General features: G+C 36.1%; 3 protein-coding genes across 5 annotated transcripts; 2 read left to right on the top strand and 1 right to left on the bottom strand.

The window, feature by feature from the left end:
* The first annotated feature begins 1,463 nt into the window (after positions 1-1,463).
* Positions 1,464-2,602, top strand: LOC127797605 (zinc finger protein ZAT5-like). The gene has a single exon (XM_052330647.1). The coding sequence runs from the start codon at positions 1,589-1,591 to the stop codon at positions 2,459-2,461; it is 873 nt and encodes a 290-aa protein (XP_052186607.1). The 5' UTR covers positions 1,464-1,588; the 3' UTR covers positions 2,462-2,602.
* A 1,763-nt stretch (positions 2,603-4,365) lies between these two features.
* Positions 4,366-15,404, bottom strand: LOC127791707 (50S ribosomal protein L9, chloroplastic). 3 transcript variants are annotated; one of them, XM_052321692.1, is made up of 7 exons: positions 15,179-15,404; positions 14,939-15,066; positions 9,017-9,062; positions 8,180-8,277; positions 8,054-8,101; positions 7,221-7,399; positions 4,366-4,820 (listed from the first exon to the last, which is right to left on the bottom strand). In XM_052321692.1, exons 1-6 carry the CDS (start codon positions 15,329-15,331, stop codon positions 7,279-7,281), a joined length of 594 nt encoding a protein of 197 aa, XP_052177652.1. In that variant the 5' UTR covers positions 15,332-15,404; the 3' UTR covers positions 4,366-4,820; positions 7,221-7,278. The 3 variants fall into 3 exon arrangements, with proteins under 3 accessions (XP_052177652.1, XP_052177657.1, XP_052177646.1); XM_052321697.1 differs by lacking the exon at positions 4,366-4,820 and adding an exon at positions 5,489-5,851; XM_052321686.1 differs by lacking the exon at positions 4,366-4,820 and adding an exon at positions 5,489-5,818 and having other exon boundaries at positions 15,179-15,403.
* A 4,777-nt stretch (positions 15,405-20,181) lies between these two features.
* LOC127798411 (protein SENSITIVE TO PROTON RHIZOTOXICITY 2) lies at positions 20,182-21,667 on the top strand. Its single transcript, XM_052331964.1, has 2 exons — positions 20,182-20,685; positions 20,843-21,667. Exons 1-2 carry the CDS (start codon positions 20,231-20,233, stop codon positions 21,495-21,497), a joined length of 1,110 nt encoding a protein of 369 aa, XP_052187924.1. The 5' UTR covers positions 20,182-20,230; the 3' UTR covers positions 21,498-21,667.
* Positions 21,668-21,880: the final 213 nt, after the last annotated feature.

Raw genomic sequence — 21,880 nt, 5'->3', positions numbered from 1 at the left:
CAATCATATATGAATTTAACAACTCATCTAACATTTTATGTCGGAATTTTTCTTTAATTCTCCTTTTCTTTTGTCCTTGGAAACTCATAATTTTAAATATCACAATAGGAGAAAACAATTTAGTGTGTGTGTAAGAGGCACACTGTTTTAATTGAATTGAAATTGAAATAAAAGAGGTGGTAAATGAAGAATAAAGAAAAATTACAAGGAAGTAACAGCCAATGACATTAAAAGGAGAGTTGCAAAGTAATGCGGCATTAAAGGAACATGACCACAGTACTTGATTTAAACATTTGTACCCCCGGGAGAGAAAAAAAACCAGCCACATGCAGATATAAACATATATATATATATATATAAGAAATGTTAGTTAAACACTTAATTATGATATTTTTGATGATATGTGTAATACAATATATCAATAAATGAATATTATAAAAGTATAATGAGTGTTTAAATAATATTTTTGTGTATATATACAAAGAGAGTGAGATTGCCCATCCCACGCTCTCATGACAGGTACCTGAATGGCTTCTGAACTCTCCAAGAAACAAAAAAAAAAAAAAAAAAAAAAAAAACCCACTTGCCCTACTCACTTGTGTCCCTACCTACCTAGCCCTTCCCTCCCCTCTTGCCAGCTACTGTTCATTTCACCATCTTGAATTTCATGAGAGAGAAATTAAAAGGCACAGATAGAGAGGGGAGACTACTTGCAACCCAATATTTTTTTACTAATATATGTATGTATGCATATATAGTTAGGGGAAGAGGCAGAGAAAAAGTAAAGGGCTTGCTTGAAAGGCAACCGAATCTCTCTCACTCTCTCTCTCTCTCTCTCTCTCTCTCTCTAGTAGTAGTAGTAGTTAGTTTTCTTTCTTTTAAAGAGGGCATGGAGAGAATGAGGTGAGGTGGATAGCATAGCATGCATTTAACGTGCAATCCCCTTGCTTTAATAGAGAGAGCTAGCTGTTTCCATCACTCTCTACTTTGGTTGGCCAAACTGTTGCATTTGAAAAAAGCACACTACTGCCAAACGGACTTCACCTGTTTACACCCCCCCATCCCCCCCCCCCCCCCCCCCCCCCCCCCCAAATTCCTCTTTACTTTTACTCCTACGATCTTCATATATAAACCAAGTCGTTTTGCCTTTAATATACATAAAGAAAATGGTTAAAAAGGCTTTAATTTTGGTGATTGTAAGTATGTATGTATGTGGGATTGGTGATAAATGTTTTATAGTCATCATCATGTACAGTTACAGTTAGTGAACACACGCGAGGCACATTTAGAAAGCGCTTAAAAGCAGAGGCCTATATTATTATATTTTATATTTAAGCACTTCTTCTTGTTGTGCAAGTTGGAAACGCAAGCAAGAATGGTGGGCAAGGCCAACTGATTCACGGTAACTTTCAATTAATTTGACACCTCCCTTCCCAAACACTGCGTTATCATTCATTATATATAGCCTCAACCGCTTTCCCCACCTCTCTAGCTTCCCTTCACTCCCCACTTTCTCACTCAATCTTCTCTTCTTCTTCTTCTTCTTCTTCTTCTTCAATTTCTGAGAGCTTAATTTTATTCAATATATATGGAAGCCCCTGAAGAATTCACCGGGTCTAATGATCCGACCCTGATCATCAAAGGCAAGCGTACCAAGCGCCCACGCCAGTCCTCGCCACCTGGAGTCGCGCTGACGTCTAGCCTGTCAAGCGGTGGCGGTGGAGATGGTGGGTCTTGTTCTTCGTTTCCATCACCTGCGTCTAATTCTGAGACGATGTCTATGAGCACCGAGGAAGACGAAGACATGGCTAATTGCCTTATTCTCTTGGCTCAGGGTGTTGGTTCGAGGCAGGTGGGAGAGGAAGCTTTGGAAATCAGTAAGATGGATTATAAGTTCAGTAGCCGAAGATCATTCCCCGAGATGGTGACAACCACCGCCGGCAAAGCCGGGTTCTTTGTCTATGAGTGCAAGACGTGTAACCGGACTTTCCCGTCCTTCCAAGCTCTGGGCGGTCACCGAGCAAGCCACAAGAAGCCGAAAACTAGCCCATCTCCGGCGACACAACTGGAACAAGCAGCAGCAGCCACTGAAGAGGAAGATGATGAAGAAGGAGAAGGGCAATTGATGATCGCCAAGATTGGCCCTTTTCAAATGGCGGCTAAAACCTCTACACATATCAGTAACAAACCCAAGGTGCACGAATGTTCAATCTGCGGGTTGGAGTTCTCGTCCGGCCAGGCCTTGGGTGGCCACATGCGGCGGCACAGGCCGCCTCCAACCGCTAAAACCACCGCCGCCGGCAACGACAAGCCAAGAAATTTCCTGGCTTTGGATCTGAACCTTCCGGCGCCGCCAGAAGAAGATGATAATCACAGAGACTCAACACAGTTTGATCAGTTCGCCGCCACCAAACAACACCTCGTCTTCTCCGCGCCGGCCTTGGTGGATTGCCATTACTAGGGGAAATTAAGGACCAGATTCAATGTGAATTATATATTTTGCTTTTCCTATATTCTAATAATATTTAATTAGACTTATATATATATATATATATATTCAAGAGTATGGATTCTTTGAATTAATCTGAAATAATTTCGTCCACTCTTCTTTGTGTTTGGTTTATTATTCTCTTCCATGTTGATGATCTACTTGTGTTGCTGAAGTTGAATTCTTTGAGTAAGTAAGTGGTTAGCGTTCACGATGGTTGCCTTTCACTCACGAAAAGTGAGTGATGGGGGCATCTTTTCTCATCTTCTCTTCCTCCTAAAAACATTCGTTTTTGAAGCATCGACCCATTTCCGATTTACCATTACTATTAATTAAGGCTCAGCCCATTAATATTACTATAGTCTAATTATATTTTTTTCATAACAATTATATATAAACTACAATATATATATATATATAGAGAGAGAGAGAGAGAGAGAGAGAGAGAGATGAACTGCAATATTCTGTAAAAAAAACAAAAAAATTGTTCCCCATTGCTTTTTGGATCTTTATGAGTAATGTGTAACCCTCAAGAGATGTCACTGCTAGCTAGGGTTTGGCAGCACCAGAACCACAACCCAAAATCGTGGATTAGGTTCCTCTTCTTTTCCATCCAGCAAAGCCAATAAGAAAACAATTAATTAAAAATGAAAAAAAAGAAACTCATCTCTCTCTCTCTCTCTATCTATCTATATATATATATATATGTAGATGATAGGATATGAGGTGTGTTTCATTAAATGACAAGAATCGATGGATAGGAAAGCTGAGTTGGTAACTGGGTTTCCTCATGCATATCTATCTGTTATTCTTCTTTACTTCAGATCCAATTTTTCTATATATAATGAAGTTAGTTTGATGAATGGTTCACCTCACTGATCAGCTTGTGGTTGTGGCTATCTCTCAGCAGTCAGCAGCAACAGCCAACCCTTGCCTTCATTACACCTAATTAATCAGTTTGCCCATCCCCACTCTACTTAATTAATTAATTCCCAAGTAATATATATATATATATATATATGTACACACACACACACACACACACTTCCTTAATTGCTTATCTAAAAATTGAAATAATATTGCACTGTGTTTCCATCTACACGCAGCTGATGACATGCAAATTGGGCCCGTCACCATTCATCCCATTATCCCCTTTATTATTATTATTATTATTATTATTATTATCCACTGTCCACAAAATATACCAAAAATAGGTTACTTTCATCTTATGTCACATATATATGGTAGGGTATGGACACTGTGACTTAGACCCACAAGTTCCCTTCTTTTTCTCGAAGGTTTCAGTAAGATAATATAATTTTTATTTATTTGATACGAAATAAAAGTTTCTTCTTTTCTTTTTTTTGGTTTGGTAAAATAAAATTTCATTATAATAACTCGAAGTAGGAGAATCGTACTGTTCTTTATAAAACAAAATTTTGCCCAAGATGATAGAACAAGGCTTTATTTTTTTATTATAATAAAAACTCGTTATAATCATTCGTGCTTGATAAAAACCCAATTTTAAGTATACTTTTATTATCTAAACATTCTATAATTAAAAAAAATATCATTTTCCTCAAATCTTGTCCAAGAGTGACCGGAAATAAAAGTGATGGCAAATTAAGAATCTGGTACGCTAATACCCGTCCTCTCCATCTTGCCACGGAGAGACTCAATTAACTCATCCTCCTCACTCAGTGAGGTGTTTGAAATGTACACGTTTAGGTGACCATTGGCAAGGCAAGCATGTGGATGTGGGCAATAGAGTGAGATGTCCATATGCAGTGTGTAGAGAGAGGGAGAGCCAATGACATTGGCACATGTGCAGGGGAGGGCTTCTCTGTCAGCATAGCCTCCCCCACAAACTCGAATCATAGATTAATCAACTTTATTCTCTCCTAATTGTTGGCCGACCAGTTTCAATTTCTAATTAAAGACAGACTATCAACTCTAATGTACTTGCTTAAACCACAAAGCCCAATGTGAGACGTGAGCAAAACAACGTGGACGGCCTGCTTCCTGCAAGGACATATATCCAAATCTGTAAATAGGGTGCCACGTGGCATGCTATTCCAACATGACAGCTGGTTGGGTACAAGAATTCCAACTCATATTAATTTCCACTCTGAAAAAAAAGAAGAAGAAGCTACTAGCTAGCTAGCTAGCTAGCAAGCTGGCTCTTTTCTCATCGCCCTTGATTTCACAATGTGATCTTCGTTTTGTTCAGCGATGGAGACAAGAGAGGGGGTGCTCCAAGTTGTTTGCAGCTTGTGATTCTGCGACTTGTCCCATCCCACCACATAAATCCAATTTCTAGGAATCAATCGTTCTGCACAAACACACCACTCCTTAATTCTCAACAAGTTACTTTGGAATCATGAAATAAATTTCGGTAATTAACCCCACATCAAATGTGTACCAACTAATCTTCGGCGGGGATATATATGTCGGCATCGATTGATTGTCTAATGGTAATTGATTTTGAGATGGATGGCAAGCGCTTAACCTAACCTGACACATAAAGATATGACCGGAAGAGAAAGGTATAAATTATGATTAGGGATGTCAATGGATAATCACCGGACCGGACCCGACCCGCTTTGCCAGTTTAAATGACCATTTTACTGCAAATCAATTATCCCTATGGTGGTGGTAGTACTTGTACAGACAGCTTCGACTAATAATTGTAGTGAAGTGAACAGCCCAACCTCTTTGTTTGAAGCTTTGTTTCCCCTTAATAACTCAGCGAAGATGGAAAACAGTAGGTCTATCGTAGCAGCCTTACCCTTGCCTCCTTGGAGGCCTTTGAAAAGCGCATAGTTTCTCCTTCAAAAATGACCTCTCCAGTCTTAATTAGTAATTCTGTATGAAATATTATGCACTGCATGCAATCACTGGATGCATGCAATCAAGGCACTGTGTCCAGAGAGTGTCGAATCAAAGAAAGTAGGAAGTTATTGAGTGCATTTCATGGACAGTGGAGATGAGCACCGGATGGAAGTTCAAAGTTTGGGTAAAAACCTTGTAGAAAGCAAACTAGTCAAGAAACCAATTCTCAGCATCCTTGTTAACATAACAAAGCACTAACTAATTATCACCAGAACAAGAAAGGGGGGAAAAACAAAAAGATCGAAGAGAAAGAAAGAGCGTTAGAAGAAAGCACAGAAGGTGCTTCTAGGCAGCCCCCACCACAATCAGCAAGTGATAGGGAAGGACTAACCAACAAAGGGCAATGAGTGAGATGTTGGGGATGACTAAACAGTTAACAGATTTGGTGTCCTGCAGCGGGCATTTTTGTTATTTAGCTACCCGTTGACCACCTCCCTCCTGCAACAAAAATCGCCAACTTAACTGTTTATCCTGCATGCACATTCCATGGATGTATGATACATTGCACCATTTTATCACAAAAGAACAAGGTTTTTTACAGTATGAAAAACTAAGCATTTAATTGTCTTGGGGATTCTTTTGTAGCACCTAAATACAAGTAATAAGTTTTTGGCATTAGTTATGATGATCGTTCAACTGAACAAAAGATCAAGATAGCTGGAAGAAGGCCAAGTTATTTTGACTCCTAAAATCAAATAAAACTGGCCACAAACGAAGCAGAAGTTTTTTTTTCCAGTCTCTTTAAGCCTAAGATTAAGCTGCTGATTTAACATTGAAATGGTCTCTTCACATCTGTGTGCTGAGAGAAACTATCTGATGGTTTTGATAACTCTTTTGAAGGTCAATCCAGATTATCTAGATTGAAGAAGACCCACATTGATTATGGCACCAGGTCCAAGATAAGGAGATGTAGAGCAGAGCAAACTAGGCTCAAGCTGCATCCTAACTTGGCATCAACCTATAAAGTATAACATATTCGTGTTTTATGAAGAAGTGATAAAAATCTAAGACCATATATTTGTGTTCAAAGCAGAGAGACTTGACCGGGTCTGCACCAGCAAATACACATGATAAAATGTGAACCCATTCTTAAAAAGAACAGAGAACTATTATATATACATGTGCTTATAGTTTGTAATGCGGATATACTTCTACTCTGCTTGTGTTTGTTTAGGCCTGTTTAGGTTTTACCATTCAGAGCTGCATCCTTATGATTTTGATCATTTAAAGCTGCAGCAGTATGATTTTGATAATTTAGAGCTGCATTCTTACATTTTTTTTTATCTAGTGACTACATGATAATAAATTAGAACTATTAAATTTAGATTTAAGATCTTTTTTATTTTGTTATCATATTATAGGTAGGGTAATTATGATAGGATATTTAGTGATTTATCTTATTTTGTTATTTTAGATTTTATCTTTTATTTATTTTGCCAAGATAAATGTAGTTAGGTTTAAATTATATTTTAGTTAGGATAGGATTTCAGCAATAACCTTTTTTATGATACTAAATTCAATTGTGATTTTTTCTTCCAGATTTCTTCCTTCATCTCTCTCAGTTCTTGCTTCTTCTCTTTAGAATTATTATATGGCAGCAAATTACCCATCGATTATGAGAATACCAAAGAAAATGGAGAGGCAAAACTGAAATAAAGACCTCTATGTGTGATGTTGGATAATGGGCCAATATAGTAGGACTTACTAAATTATGATGTTGAGTTTTATTTGTTTTGAACTGAAAAAGAAGGCAACTTGGGATCTGAGGATTCTCACTCTTAAGTTCAGTAAAATTCGTGATAAACCTCATTTCCCCCTTCCTAGAATGAATCCCCCTTACCTTGACTGACTGGAAACAGTTGAATCCATTCAGTGTGTGTCCCTGAAGGTGCCTGTCATCAGTTGGCATATACATTCAATCTTACTCGGGCAGTGACATCTGGATGAAGCTTCAGCTCAGCAATATATTCCCCTGTTTCCCGGATCTCAGGAAGAGAAACAATTCTTTTGTCCACTTCCCTAAAGATAAAAATGGAAAGGAAATAAATATCACTCTGAAATCTGAATTGTACAAAATAAGATGTCAGTTGCCTAGCATTCTACTGGTGCAGGTAACAGCGTAGTGATGATCCAAAAATGGTGGTCAGAACAAACTTTAAACGTGCTGGTAGACAATGGTAGTCTTTCCAATATCCTACAGGGGGTTCTAATTCAATATATAAAAGTGGTAGCTTTCCAATATCATGCACGGTAAAAAGTTTGAGCAGATTGAAACAGCACTTGTTCATTGTCAACTTTTCTTGCACATCCAAGCTGATGGCTTGTATCTGTGTAAACACTAGTGATTCTTTGCACAAATATACTGGGACTTCTGTGTAAACTACGAGGGAAGTCAGAGATCAAGTGGCAATCATAAATTTTAGGAAGAATAAAGAGGATGCTGACTACATTTCAAGAATGAGAAAAGAAAATACTTAAATCACTTCTAAAATACAGTAAATATTATATAAAGTAGTAAACATTTCGTCTCCCGAGTTATTGGATCAGTTAGAAAAAGAAATCTAAGGCATACATGTATACGAGAAGCAATAAATGAGTTGGCAATGTTAGAATGTTTATAAGCATTATATCGATGAAAAATTCAAAGCCTGAGAGTAGATAGGAAGAAAGTACCTTTGAAGCTGTGCTTTTATTATGTCAACAAGGTCTTGAGCAGTAACTCTGCCAGAATAAACATAAGTCAGAAGAAATATGCAGACTGAGTAAAAAATACTCAACATTGTTCTAAATGAAACTCACGAGCCAAAGATTTGTTTCCCTTTCCCACCCTTGCGCTTCACCTTGAATGCACCAACAGTTTCAAAAATTATAGCAAGTTGTTGTGCCTCTTCTTTGACCTGTATGCAATAATATATCTTAGTATTATTTTCCAACAGAACCACTTGCAAACTAAATGGGTTCCAGCATCAAAGGCAACTCAGATAACAGGCTATAAAGTGGTGCAGCATGCTCACATCACAGGAAATCCATTTTACTGCAAATTCCTTTAAATGACAATTCCAGCACAAAACCATTCTTCAGATAGGCATTCAATAAGTGTTACAAAAACACAGAAGAACAAAGAAAGAAAGAAAGAAAGGAAGAACAAAAGAAAATTTCAACAAGGAGGAAATTCAAAAAAATGTGTAAACAGAAACAAATAGAATGCCACTTCAATGGAACTACCAACACAGTAATCTTGATGTGTTGATGTGGCAGACTAAGCAACTGCAGCTTGCTGTTGAGAAGGGAAAGGTTTATCAGAAAGCCCACTTTTCATGAAATTTTCAGGAATAAAACATAAGAGATAACAATGTGTTAACATCTTTCATTATCAAAGATATGCGCAAATATGTCGATGGCAGAAAGATACACTAGACTTATTTATTACATCATTACAATTTGTTACTAATTTGCTTTGAAAGGATTTGACATATAAGCTTGTAAGCAAATTGAGTAAGGCTCAATCAGGTACCAGTTAAAAACTGTATCCAGAGTAACATTTATGAGCATTGCAACATTATTGTTACATGTGCAACCTCAGACAGTAAAGGAAGTTTGTGACGTGTTCTACAAATCTGTGTAGTACTATATTACCCGTTTTTTCTCAGCCTCAATTCTTTCATCTTCCATCCGCATTTCCCTGGTATAAAAATCAAGAAAATGAAATAAATTCTCTGTCCAAATATGTCTCCTCCAAGATCAAAGTAGGTAGGAACTTATTGATAAATTTCTCTAATCTTAACAGTTGTTTGCATATCAATGCTGTTCTATCTCTGATTATGCAACAGCATGGTTTTCAAGTCATCTGAAAAGAATGAGCTTTTGATAACATTTAATAGCATTCGGAGCTTGCATTACACCCTAGTAAGCAAGATACACACATGACGTCATTTCATATACATGCCATTGCATCTGTAACAGCACTGTTTTAAGTTACATGCAAACAATATGCTTTGAATAATATTTTAAAGAATTTAAACTTGCATTGTTACCCAGTAAGCTAGACACTTGCCCATTCTTATTGTTCAACATGGATGTAAATCACACACTGGTTGTTGGACCTTTGGATTATAATTTGAGAACCAATAAGTTAGAATATGTCTGAGATGGCCAACTTCCAATTAACAGACTGTTGGCATAGAAGCACTGTGACCGAATATCACAGGTACATCAAGAAAAAATTGCAGATATTCTTCTAGTTTGAAGAGGTGTGATAAATTGTTGGGAAATAAAAAATATGGCTATCAGATGCATGTTAAAACAATTCTACTCTTGAGAAAAATGTTTATACTGGTTAACCGTTTCCAATCACATGCAGATGTTTGGGTGTCTTGCATTTCCCTCACTATGCAAATGGTAATGCCAATATGATTGTATCATGCAATATCATGCTAAACAGATTCTTTTGGCATCCAAATCATCGTAAGGATGCATGTTTTCCTCTAAATGAGAAAAACCAAGTTGCATGATTAAGTTAATGTTTAGTTGACAAGGAATTTGTGAAAACTTTACTGAAGTGAACCTCAAAAATCGCAATACTGCAGAAGATTCCCAATTCCCATAGAAATAAAATACATTTTCAACTAAAATATTGTGAAGAATTTTGGGGGAGCTTCAATTAGAAGAGTTGAAACAGGCAAGGGCCAGAGTTTACATCTCTTGTGTTAGGATTATGATTCAAAATGTATTTTTTATATATAACTGATATGTGCTGTTTGTATGTATTTTGTTATATATATTTGGGTTTCATTTAACTAATGTTTAATTGGATACATGATTAAATTGATGATTATATTGTGAGCTATTTTTGCTGTTTATATTCTGGGCCATTAGCCATTTGGGCCGAGATTAGTTTTGTGCAGCAAGCCCATCTTTCATGTGGCCCATTTGCTTTGCCTAAGCCCAGCCGATTGCAGCAGCTATTTAAGGGCAGCTTCTTGCCCTAATCTCTACAGATCTGCAATTCTCTCTCTCCCTTGAAACCCTCCGTTCGGCGCTTTCGAAGTGAGACTCTCTCTCGCTTGTGAATCATTCTCTTGTTCGTTTGGCTTCGGTTTATTGGTAAGATCACGGTAAGGTTGTATTGTTTTAAATCTCTGTTGTTGAATCGCCTGAAGCGTGAGAGATTTGGTATAGCTGATAGTTCAGATTCTTGACACGATCTTGAAATCGGTAGAACAGATTATATACTTGTTCTTGTATTTAGATTCTGATTTCAGTTGATGTATTTGCAATACGTTTTTGTTCTTCTTGTGATCTTGTAATCTGGTTGTAACCGAAAGCTATTAGTGGATTGACTAGAGGCGGAGCCTCTATCATGAGTAGGATCGATTGATCCGAACACGTATATCGTTGTGTTCTTGCGTTCGTTTTCTGTTTCTATTTTTACCGCGCTTGCTCTTGGTTGGTTTGGCCGATTGTACAGGTTACAATACATTAACAATTGGTATCAGAGCTTTAGGGATTCAAGATCCGGGCCGAACCGTTTCTGATTCAAAGGTAAACGCGAAGATCATTTTTCAGATCTTCGATTGGGTAAGGAATTTCGCATTTGCCCTAATTTTCGGATGTGTTTTGTTTTCCCTAATTTCATAATCATATCTGTTGTGTGTATTCTGTGTTTTGCATTTATTCTGATTACTTGCTGATTGATTTATTGTTGCGATTAAATACAAGTTAGGTTTCAACAAGCATGTTAATCTTGAATACTATGCAGCGTATGTTTTGAATGCACAATTTTTTAATCCTCTGATTATTAATCTTGTTTCACTGTTTTGCTGAATTCTTGAGTTTTTTTGTTCAGTTGTTAATTTTTTCTGTTTTGGCCTAATATTGTATTGATTTCTGGATTTCATTTTTTAAAAAAAAAAAAAATCCAAAATTGTTTTTTCTTTAAAATCAGTGTTTAAAATTTGATTTGTTTAAAAGGTTTGGAGCTAGTCTAATAGGACTGCCTAACTTGTTTGATTCTTGATTAATCTCTATTTAGCCTGCTTATAATTTTTTTTCTATATGGCTCCATCTAAATTTGAAATAGATAAATTTGATGGTCATGGTAATTTTAGTATGTGGCAGAAAAAGATGAAAGCAGTGCTTGTCCAACACCGGTGCGCGAAGGCTCTGTTGGAAATAAAGGAGGAGAAGGATAAGCAACTCTCCATGACCGCCCAAGAAAGGCTGGACATGGATGATATGGCTTTTTCTTTGATCATCCTCAGCCTAGCAGACAATGTCCTGCGCCAGGTAAATGAAGAAGAATCAACTGCAAAGGTATGGTCTAAGTTGGAGTCCTTGTATATGGCTAAGTCTCTAACTAATAAAATATTTTTGAAAGAACAGGTGTTTGGATTTAAAATGAACCCTGCAAAAACCCTAGAAGAAAATCTAGATGAATTTAAAGTGATTACAATAGAATTAGCCAATGCTGATGAAAAAATTTCTGATGAGAATCAAGCTATTATTTTGTTAAACTCTTTGCCAGAAGCTTGTAAAGATCTTAAAACAGCAATTAAATATGGTAGATCTTCTTTGACCTTAGAAGATGTATTGTCAGCTCTTAGATCTAGGGATCTTGAAGTTAAGAGGGATAATATGTCAACTCCTGCAGAGGGACTGCATGTTAATGGTCAAGTAGATAGAAATGCCACTAGGAAAAAACCTATGACTGGAGGGTCAAGAAAGGGACCCTCAACAACCAAGACTTGCTGGTACTGTAAGAAAGATGGTCACCTAAGGAAAGAGTGTTTTAAAAGAAAGAAGGATCTTGAGAAAAATAAGTATAAAGAAGGATCAGCCAACCTGCTTGATGGTTATGAGAGTATAGAAGCTCTGTAGGCTTGGAGTCTAGGCATTAAAAGGCTAGGGCACATTGGTTATAAGAGAACTGTTAGAGTTAAGCATGTTAGGCATGAATGGATTTGTTTAGGTTTGTAACCTAGAGGGCTGTATAAATCCTGTTTTTGGTATGGGGTAGAATTTCCCATAGATGCCTGTGTTTGTTTCCCATGGGTTGTAAGTTGCTTTCTCTGTCTCTTTGTTGGGAGCTGTTCTGAGTTCCTGGTTTTCAGTCTAGGACCTGCTTCTAGATGTTGATGTGTGCCTGGTCTTGTAGTATTTTGATGGCCTTGTAGAATTAGACTTACCTGAACAAACTGATAATGTACAGTTTGAGGTGGAAATTTGTCAGACTTAAGGTGGAACCTTAGGAAATTTCTGTGTCTAATGGAAGGCTGAGTTTTTAGCCCTGATGTCTTGTTTATAGAAATCTTGATAGAGTTTTCTGTTGGTTTAAATGAGGCATGTATTAGTTGAGTCGTTTTTTCGCTTAAGTTTGAGCAAGCTGTGTTGTTGCTCAATGTGCTCCTATTGTAGCTGGGAGTGTTTGTAGAGGTCTCTGGTCAATTCCACTATAAATCCATTCTTGAATCAAGGTGGAATTTGTTAGGATTATAATTCAAAATGTATTTTTTATATATAACTGATATGTGCTGTTTGTATGTATTTTGTTATATATATTTGGGTTTCATTTAACTAATGTTTAATTGGATACATGATTAAATTGATGATTATATTGTGAGCTATTTTTGCTGTTTATATTCTGGGCCATTAGCCATTTGGGCCGAGATTAGTTTTGTGCAGCAAGCCCATCTTTCATGTGGCCCATTTGCTTTGCCTAAGCCCAGCCGATTGCAGCAGCTATTTAAGGGCAGCTTCTTGCCCTAATCTCTACAGATCTGCAATTCTCTCTCTCCCTTGAAACCCTCCGTTCGGCGCTTTCGAAGTGAGACTCTCTCTTGCTTGTGAATCATTCTCTTGTTCGTTTGGCTTCGGTTTATTGGTAAAATCACGGTAAGGTTGTATTGTTTTAAATCTCTGTTGTTGAATCGCCTGAAGCGTGAGAGATTTGGTATAGCTGATAGTTCAGATTCTTGACACGATCTTGAGATCGGTAGAACAGATTATATACTTGTTCTTGTATTTAGATTCTGATTTCAGTTGATGTATTTGCAATACGTTTTTGTTCTTCTTGTGATCTTGTAATCTGGTTGTAACCGAAAGCTATTAGTGGATTGACTAGAGGCGGAGCCTCTACCGTGAGTAGGATCGATTGATCCGAACACGTATATCGTTGTGTTCTTGCGTTCATTTTCTGTTTCTATTTTTACCGCGCTTGCTCTTGGTTGGTTTGGCCGATTGTACAGGTTACAATACATTAACATCTTGCATGGTGCCAAATAACAATAATATAGGAAAAGATATACTTATTACAATGACATGGTAAAGAACAAGAGAGAAACTGACTAGTTGATGAAGTGTTCCTGGTATCTTCTTAAAAATATTCTCTTTATGATAAAATGCCAGAAAGATTTACCCACGCAAAAGAGTCACATAATCATATTCCCAGCTTAGCATAGCCCAAAAAGATGCTAATTAAGGAAGTGTAAGTAACATTAACAGGAGAAGTTATTTTTTCTTTCAGCTGTGAAATATTTTGTAGAAATATAATCAGTAAAAGGATATTGATTTCAAAAAAAAAAAAAGCCAGAATCAATTGTTGAAGAAGCTCAAATAGAGCTCCAGACAAAGCTCCTTGAAGGGTCAATAGTAAGGGTATCCAACTAGTTCCACATGCCAAATTTATGTTTACATTCAGCCAATTCAACCAACTATGGGAAACCAAGAATAGAAATAGCCATTTGGCAGCATGCCATTATGCAAGCAAGGTCTATGCATCTGATGGTGGTTATTATCCCAACACTGGTTTATGGAATGCATATATTTCCACTCAAATACCATATAAGATGGCACTCAAAAACACTAATCTTATTGTTGCAACCATTTCAAATCAAAATACCTGCTATTATGTCCATAAACAAAACTTCAGTTATCTTCTAAGAAAGTGATTTATGGCAGATATGAGTTTAAAAATAAAAAATAATGTCCTATGGTAACAGCAGACCTGGAAAATATAAAACATTAGAGCACAGCCTACTTAAATCCTCCTACTGTAAGTCTAAGATATCAGTGAGTCCAAAATTACAAAGGAGTCCGCTACTTCAGCTCTATATGAAGAACGGATGGAAAGTATTTCCATCCATTTCATTATAATTCTCTCCCAAACAAGGAGAACCCCATTTCACCTATTTCCCATTCCATCCTCTCTCCCAAACACATTGTCAATGCGATTGACAAGAGATTTAAAAAAAAAAAAAGGAAAGAAAATTTCCTCAAAAATAAGAAACTTCAGGTTTTAGCAATTCATCAATCAACTAAACAAGTTCCACAAAGCTCCCTTCTAAAATGACCAAACTTCATGTATTCTCCACGCCCGCATTACAACTTAGCCCCTCAGAATCATTTCAGCGAACAGTTTGCTTACCCCCAAAAAGAAAGCAGACTCGCCCAAACTAACAAGGGTTATGCTTTTGGCACCAAATTGGAAACTACAGTAATGCAACAGTTAAAGTAAAAAATTAAAAATCAACAAACTTAGAAAATTGTTCAAATGTACATTACTTCAGAAGAATGGGAGTGACAATCTGGGCCTTGCCCATTGGAAACAGATAATTCCTATAATACCCAGCTTTGACATCCAGGAGCTGTCCTTTCTTTCCCAAGTCCACCACATCCTCCTTCAGTATTATCTGATCCACCCACCACAAGCACATCAAAATTAAGCACCGAATTGGACAAACAACCGCAAATTGAAGAAAAAATAAGACGAAACCCAATTCCTATTGCTGAGAAACAACGAACCTTACGCGTCTTCTTCGCTTTCTTTTGAGCCACCACCACCGGCAACGGCAATACCGAGCCTCTGTCTGAGACTCTGATGGTTTCGGTCGTGTGCTTGGGCATGTGAGAAGTGTGAAGCCAGGAGGAAGAGCTCCACGCTAGAGTCGATGCCATTGCAAACTTCGCTAGAATCCTCTTCCCTCGGTTGGGTGAGTGAGCTTGTGTGTCCCCCCGTCTTATCCATTTTCTGCTTTGTAACGTTCAGGCAAAGGGAAGCCCTTGGCGCCCGAAGCCTTCTGCCATTGTGATGGTCGCACAACCATTGGATCATTTTTTCTTTTCTTTTTTTATAAGTAATAATTAATCGAATATAAAATAGAGTAATATTTAATAGCGTATTAAATAAAAAATATATAAAATAAAGTCCAAAAATTATGCATGCCCCGGGCTGCCGAGTGCGATTTTGTTCACCCCTTTAACGGGGTGACCATCACCCTCATTATTTTTGTGAGGGTAAAAAGTAACGGAACGACAATAAAAAATTATCCAATGTCGTTCCGTTACTTTTCATCTTCACAAAAACAGTGAGGGTGATGGTCAGCTCGTTAAAAGGGGTGAACAAAATCGCTCTCTGGGCTGCCTACGCACCTAGGTTCCATATTCGAGTGGAAGTTCTCCAAGACTTAACAATGAATAATTTTTCGATCGAATCTAGTTTTCTCAAAATAATATTTCATACATCAAAATTCACTTTATCAAGCTATTAAGCAAAAATAAGAGTGAACCTTCTTCTAGATAACTTTGCCCCCATATTGTCTCGCTTAATGTGACTTGTTTGAAACATTCTCTCCTTTCTTTGTAGGATCATTTTTTCAAGAGATTTCTCATGAAAGTCTTTTTCTTTATTTAACCTCGAGACAATACCATATACGATTAGGACAACATCGCATCTTGAGGTCGGGAGAGTACTATGTCCCCTATGCATGCATGTCTCGTGTTCTAGTCATAAAGGCTATAAATACCCTTGCACTTTTCCTATGGAAGGACTCTCTTTTCTCCTTTTGGCTTGCTCGATCTTTCACATCTTAGACATCCTATCAACTCCACTTCTCCTTGAAAAAATCCTTTCTCCCATACTACCCATTACATCTTATAACATACTTTTGCATACTTTTCATTCATTTAGACTTTACCATGTCATCTTTTAACTTAAACATTAGAGGGCCCGTTTAGGATAAATCCTCTTTCTAATTTGTAGACTATCTTCTCCTAGACAGTCAATTCTTCCTGAATAGTGGATCGAGTCTCTTCGAACACTTTTTCAAACAACCTTGTTTTTTCCTAGACCTTGTCAGTCTCTTAGTGAGTTTCTTTGAAATAAATAAATTTTAATTATTGTATTTAAACAACAATGACAACAATAAATAACTATGACATTTTATTATTAAAAATATAGTAATTAAATCAAAATGTTAATTAAAAACACAATTTCACACAAGTTTTTTTTTTTTTTACTAACTTTTAAGATAGGGTAAAAAAATTAACATTACAAAGATGTGAAAAATAAATGAGAATGAAAATATAAGAAGATACAGGAACATGAGAAAATTCCACAGATTATAAATAGAAGGGAGAGGGTATTTGTGGGAATAAAATAAATAAACAAGGATTAAAAATTTTAATTTTTTTAACAATTAAACTGATCTTGATCAGAATTTTAATTTTAAAGTTTAAAAAGATAAATATAATTCTAACTCTCATAATATTTTTTTATTTCAAATGCAAGAATTCCCTTAAACTTTAAAATTAAAATCTTTTGAAGATTCCAAACAAGCTGCCGCAAATTTCGACTTTTGGTTCTACATCTACATCTATTATTTAACAATTTTTTTTTATAATTTTAAACTATTATCCTATATATTAAATTTCGAGTGATATTTAATACTAAGGGTGCGTTTGATTGTAAGGGTAAAATTTAGGTGAAAAAAAATAAATTTTAGGAATTAAATTGTAGGGAAAATGAATTATGAAAATTGAAAGTTTAAGTTTTTTGATTGGTATAATTTTTTACTTAGAAAATGATGTTATTTTCTATCTTTTGGTGTTTGATTGATAATATTTTTTTTTTATAGAATTTGGTTATTTTTCTAGTATTTCATGTTTGATAGGTATTATTTTTTATGAAAAATGACATTTTCCATGAAATTTAATGGTGAAAATGTATTGAAAAATATTGAATCTTGTATAGAAAAATTAAAATAATAATGTATTTTAGGTTAATTAAATCATTTCCCTAAAGAAATAAAACCACAAAATTAATTTTTTTTTGTTTTCCAAATTTATTAATTTATACATAATTTTTTATTTTTACACATCTGTATTTATTAATTATTACAACTAAAACATATATTATTTTGCAAAATCTCTCTCATTCCCATGCCCTTCTTCCTCATTCCCTTGCTATCGCCCACCCCTTGCCGTTCTCTTTCTCTTGCTTTGCTTGCTACTGTTGCCCACTCCTTGCCATTTTCCATCCCTAGCTTTCTTGTTTTTGTTGGACGACTCGGATTGTCGTTGACTCGCTCGCCCTCATTGGTCACTAGTCGCTCATCTCGCTCAGTCACTTTTGCCTCTATCCAGTTCAGTTGCTTGCTGGGGCTGACTCGATCTCCGCCTCACTCTCGTTGCCTCGCCAGTCACCCCGTTGCCCTCGCCGGCCGTCGACTGTCTCCTTGTTCTCTCACTTGTTGCCTCTTTGACTTTCTCGCTCAGTAAGTTAGTTACTTTCAATTGTCAAGAAAATTCTATATCTTTTCTCCAAAGAATTTAATTTTCATGATTTAAAGGAAAATTCACCCACGTGACCATAAATGTGAAATTAAAAAAAAAATATATCTTTTTCTTGAAAAAAATTAGCTATGAGACGGGCCTAAGAGAAATGTAATGTAATGATAATTTTTTTCTTTTAATTATTAATGTAATAAATAAATTTGTTTGAGATGACTTTTAATTGTTAGTAAGTTAAAGAGTTGTGATACGTCACACCTCCTTTAAAAACGAATAAAAAATTGTTAAACCTAATCCCAGTTGGGAAGCTCACGTGCGTTGCATCCCCCCTGTGCACTCGTTAACATAATATTAATCTTATTTATTTTCCTAGGATTATCTATCTCATGGACAAAACAAAACTTTGACCAAGTAACAAATTTAATTTTAATTTGTGCTAGCTGTCGGGTCCTCTCATTTTGCACAGTTGTCGGATATGATAAACATGATTGTGTAGCTTTCGGATCAAGAGGTATAAATATTTTATTTAGTGAAGATTGATTACGTATTCGTTGGAGAGTGTATGAATTTATGATCGTATCCAATTTACTCGAAAATTGAATCAGTTTGAGAGTATATGAATTTACGACCGTATCCGATTTACTCGAAAACCGAATCAAGAGGGAAGACCAAATTCCCGTAAAACTAGATAGACAAAGCCTAAATACCTAGATTATAAAAAAAAAAATGATGACTACTATAAAGTATTACTATGTAACTAATAATTTAACGTTAAAATAACTATAATGATGTTCATTGTTAGGGATTTAATATTTTTAAAATAATAATAAAAATTATCATTATTAGTCATAAATTATATTTTTATTTAAAAAAATATTAGATAAAAGAGGCAGATGATACCTTTAACCTCCACATAATTTATGAAATTATTATCAATCACGATTTTTAATATTTTTTATTTTTCCAACTTCAATGCCGTTTTTACTTCTTTTCAATAAAAATTAAAATTATTTGTCTATTTGATTGTTATTTCTTTTGCTTAAAAAATATAAAAAAAAGCCTTAGACAGAACAAAATGCAAAAAGTAATTTCAAATAAATGCTTATTTGATAGTAACTGGCAATTAAATTTTCAATTTTTATTTTTTTTAAAAAAAAATTAAGCATCAAGAGTTTTTTGCGTAATTATAAAAATATTTTTATAATTATACTATGAAATAGGAGAATTGATAATGACCATCGTCTTATTTTTTAGGAATATTTTTATATTTTAAATTATATTAATTATAAATGACTAAAAAGTAAAAGCCAATTGTGTAATTAAGCATAATTTTATTTTTTAATTTTCCAAACTAATATTTATAAAGAAATTGATATCATATTTTGAAAAAAAGGATTAGTTGTCATTGGATAGTGTGAGAATGACCCATTTGAAACTTTCAACTTGACTTAAAATAAAAGGAGAAAATTTCAAACTCGAAGCGTGAAGATTTACGTCACAGAGATATTTTTTTAACCATTATTTACCTGACTCGGGAATTAAAATTTATTAAGAGGAAAAAAAAATATCTTTCGTATATAGCAGAAAGTAAAAAAACATATATGCATAGATGAGTTAATTTACTCTTTTTATTAATTAAAATTCTAATTTCTCAATAAAAAAATTGGTATCAGTATTATCTATGTTATACGGAAACACTTCATAAGGGCTATTTTTTCATTTCTAAAACGTTACCTATTTCTGTTTCGGACCTTAAGTCTATTTTTTTTTAAAAATATCTATTTCCACATTTCTGATACAAATAATTTCTCGTTTTTGTTTTCGTGTAACATAGAATCACGTTGAAAATGCTAAGGTAGAAGGCGGCACTTAAAAAAAAGAAAAAAAAGTCAACTCATGGTAATCACCATTTTATGTGAAAGGAGAACATATTAACAGATAATATAGCACAGGAGTAAGACCAAGTTATTAATCTTAATTTGATCATTTATAAAGAAATAAAATATTAACAGATAGAGCAATATACAGGGAAGGTAGAATCTGGGATGAGTTCACCTTAACAGTTGACCTTACTTGCTACCAACAATAGAATATTAATTAATTTCTTCCATGATTTTATATATGCTCCAAGTTCCTGCTCTTATTATCTATGATCATTCATGCCAAAAAGGGCAGCCTTAGTTTGTTTTTGTTCTTCCCCTATGTTGGATCACTCTCACTGCAACAGCCAGCCAGCCAGCCAGCAACCTTATTAATTAATAATCTGCAGAAGAACATAGACAAGACATGATTTCAGGCGCCAATTCTTGCTTCCCTAATGCCTTGTATGGCGTTAACGAAGACTTCCTTGTTTCTGCTATCCCCGGCTCCGACCTGGCTCCAGCGAACTCTCTCCCTTACGGCCTCTCCGCCCTGAAAGAGAAGGTTAACCAGGTGCAATCGCTGCTCGACATCTTCGTCTCCTCCGATCATCAGACGTCCCGGCCGCCCCAGTCCCCGCCCGCCGAGTCAACGGCCATGGCCGTCGCCACCATGGCCGGCCTCATCCAAGAAATCATTGTCACTGCTTCGTCCATGATGTTCGCTTGCCAGCAGATGGCTCTGAGTCCGTATGCCGTGGTCTCCAGTGCTGCAGATCAGGCGTTGCAGTCCATGCAACACGAACACGCTCGTCTTGTTCACATGGACGTCGGAGAAAGAGGGCAAGGCTTCTTCCCATGCCAAGAAGATCTCGATCACTGGTACGGCAATTGTAATTAATTAAAAGTAATTAATTAGAACTAGATTAAATTTCTAATTAATTATTTGAAGATACTAACTATGTGATTCAATTAATTATTCAAAATGATCGATCAATACAAAATTTCTTATCTTGAGTCTCTGTAATTCTTCTAACAGCGATAACTACAACACAAGCAATCAAAGCGACGGAACCAATCATGTCGCCGTAGTTGTTAGCAAGAATCACGAAGAGAGGAGGAGGGATTTGGGGCAAGATGAAAGTTCATCGCCAAAGCAGTACGATATCATAGAGCTGGAAGCCGCCGATTTACTGGCCAGGTTTTCGCATTACTGCAAAGTTTGCGGGAAAGGGTTCAAGCGGGACGCGAATCTGAGGATGCACATGAGGGCTCACGGCGACGAGTACAGATGCTCCGCCGCTCTGACCAACCCCACGAAGAACAACGCCAGCGGCGGCGAGAGGAAGTTGCCGAGGAAATACTCGTGCCCGCAAGAAGGGTGCCGGTGGAACCGGAAGCACGCCAAGTTTCAGCCATTGAAGTCGATGATTTGCGTGAAGAACCACTACAAGAGGAGCCACTGCCCGAAGATGTACGTCTGCAAGAGGTGCAACAGGAAGCAGTTCTCGGTGCTGTCCGATCTGAGAACTCATGAGAAGCACTGCGGCGACCTGAAATGGCGGTGTTCTTGCGGCACCACATTTTCCCGGAAAGATAAGCTTATGGGTCATGTTGCTTTGTTTTCCGGGCATGCTCCGGCCTGCGGTGAGAAATATGGGGCAAGCTCAACAACAAGATCGATTGCAAATTAATTATGTGTGATTATTAGATTAGATGTAGATAAATAGGTGAGAGTTTTAATCTAGCTAATTAATTATGTCTAATTTTGATGCATTAAGTTGTGAGTTTTAGGGTTTATATATATATCCATTAGGTAATCAATAATAATGTTGAATAAAAATAATTTCTATGTAATTTATGATTTAATTTATATATTTATGTTAAACAATATCTCCATTTTTAGGTGCCTTTTTTCCATATTCCCCACCCTAGCTAGCTAGCTAATCCCTAGCTTGAATTTAATTTGAACTCGAAATTCGTAACGTTGTACATATATGGTTGCACGATTATTAATTTGTACATTTAATTAATTAGCATGGCTGTGTATTGTACCTGGTAAACTTCTAAATGCTCT

This window comes from Diospyros lotus, chromosome 1 (assembly GCF_014633365.1).
Source record: "Diospyros lotus cultivar Yz01 chromosome 1, ASM1463336v1, whole genome shotgun sequence".
Classification (NCBI taxonomy): Eukaryota; Viridiplantae; Streptophyta; class Magnoliopsida; order Ericales; family Ebenaceae; genus Diospyros; species Diospyros lotus.
The sequence above is the reverse complement of the archived record's forward strand: the minus strand, read 5'-3'. Positions and strand labels throughout refer to the sequence as shown.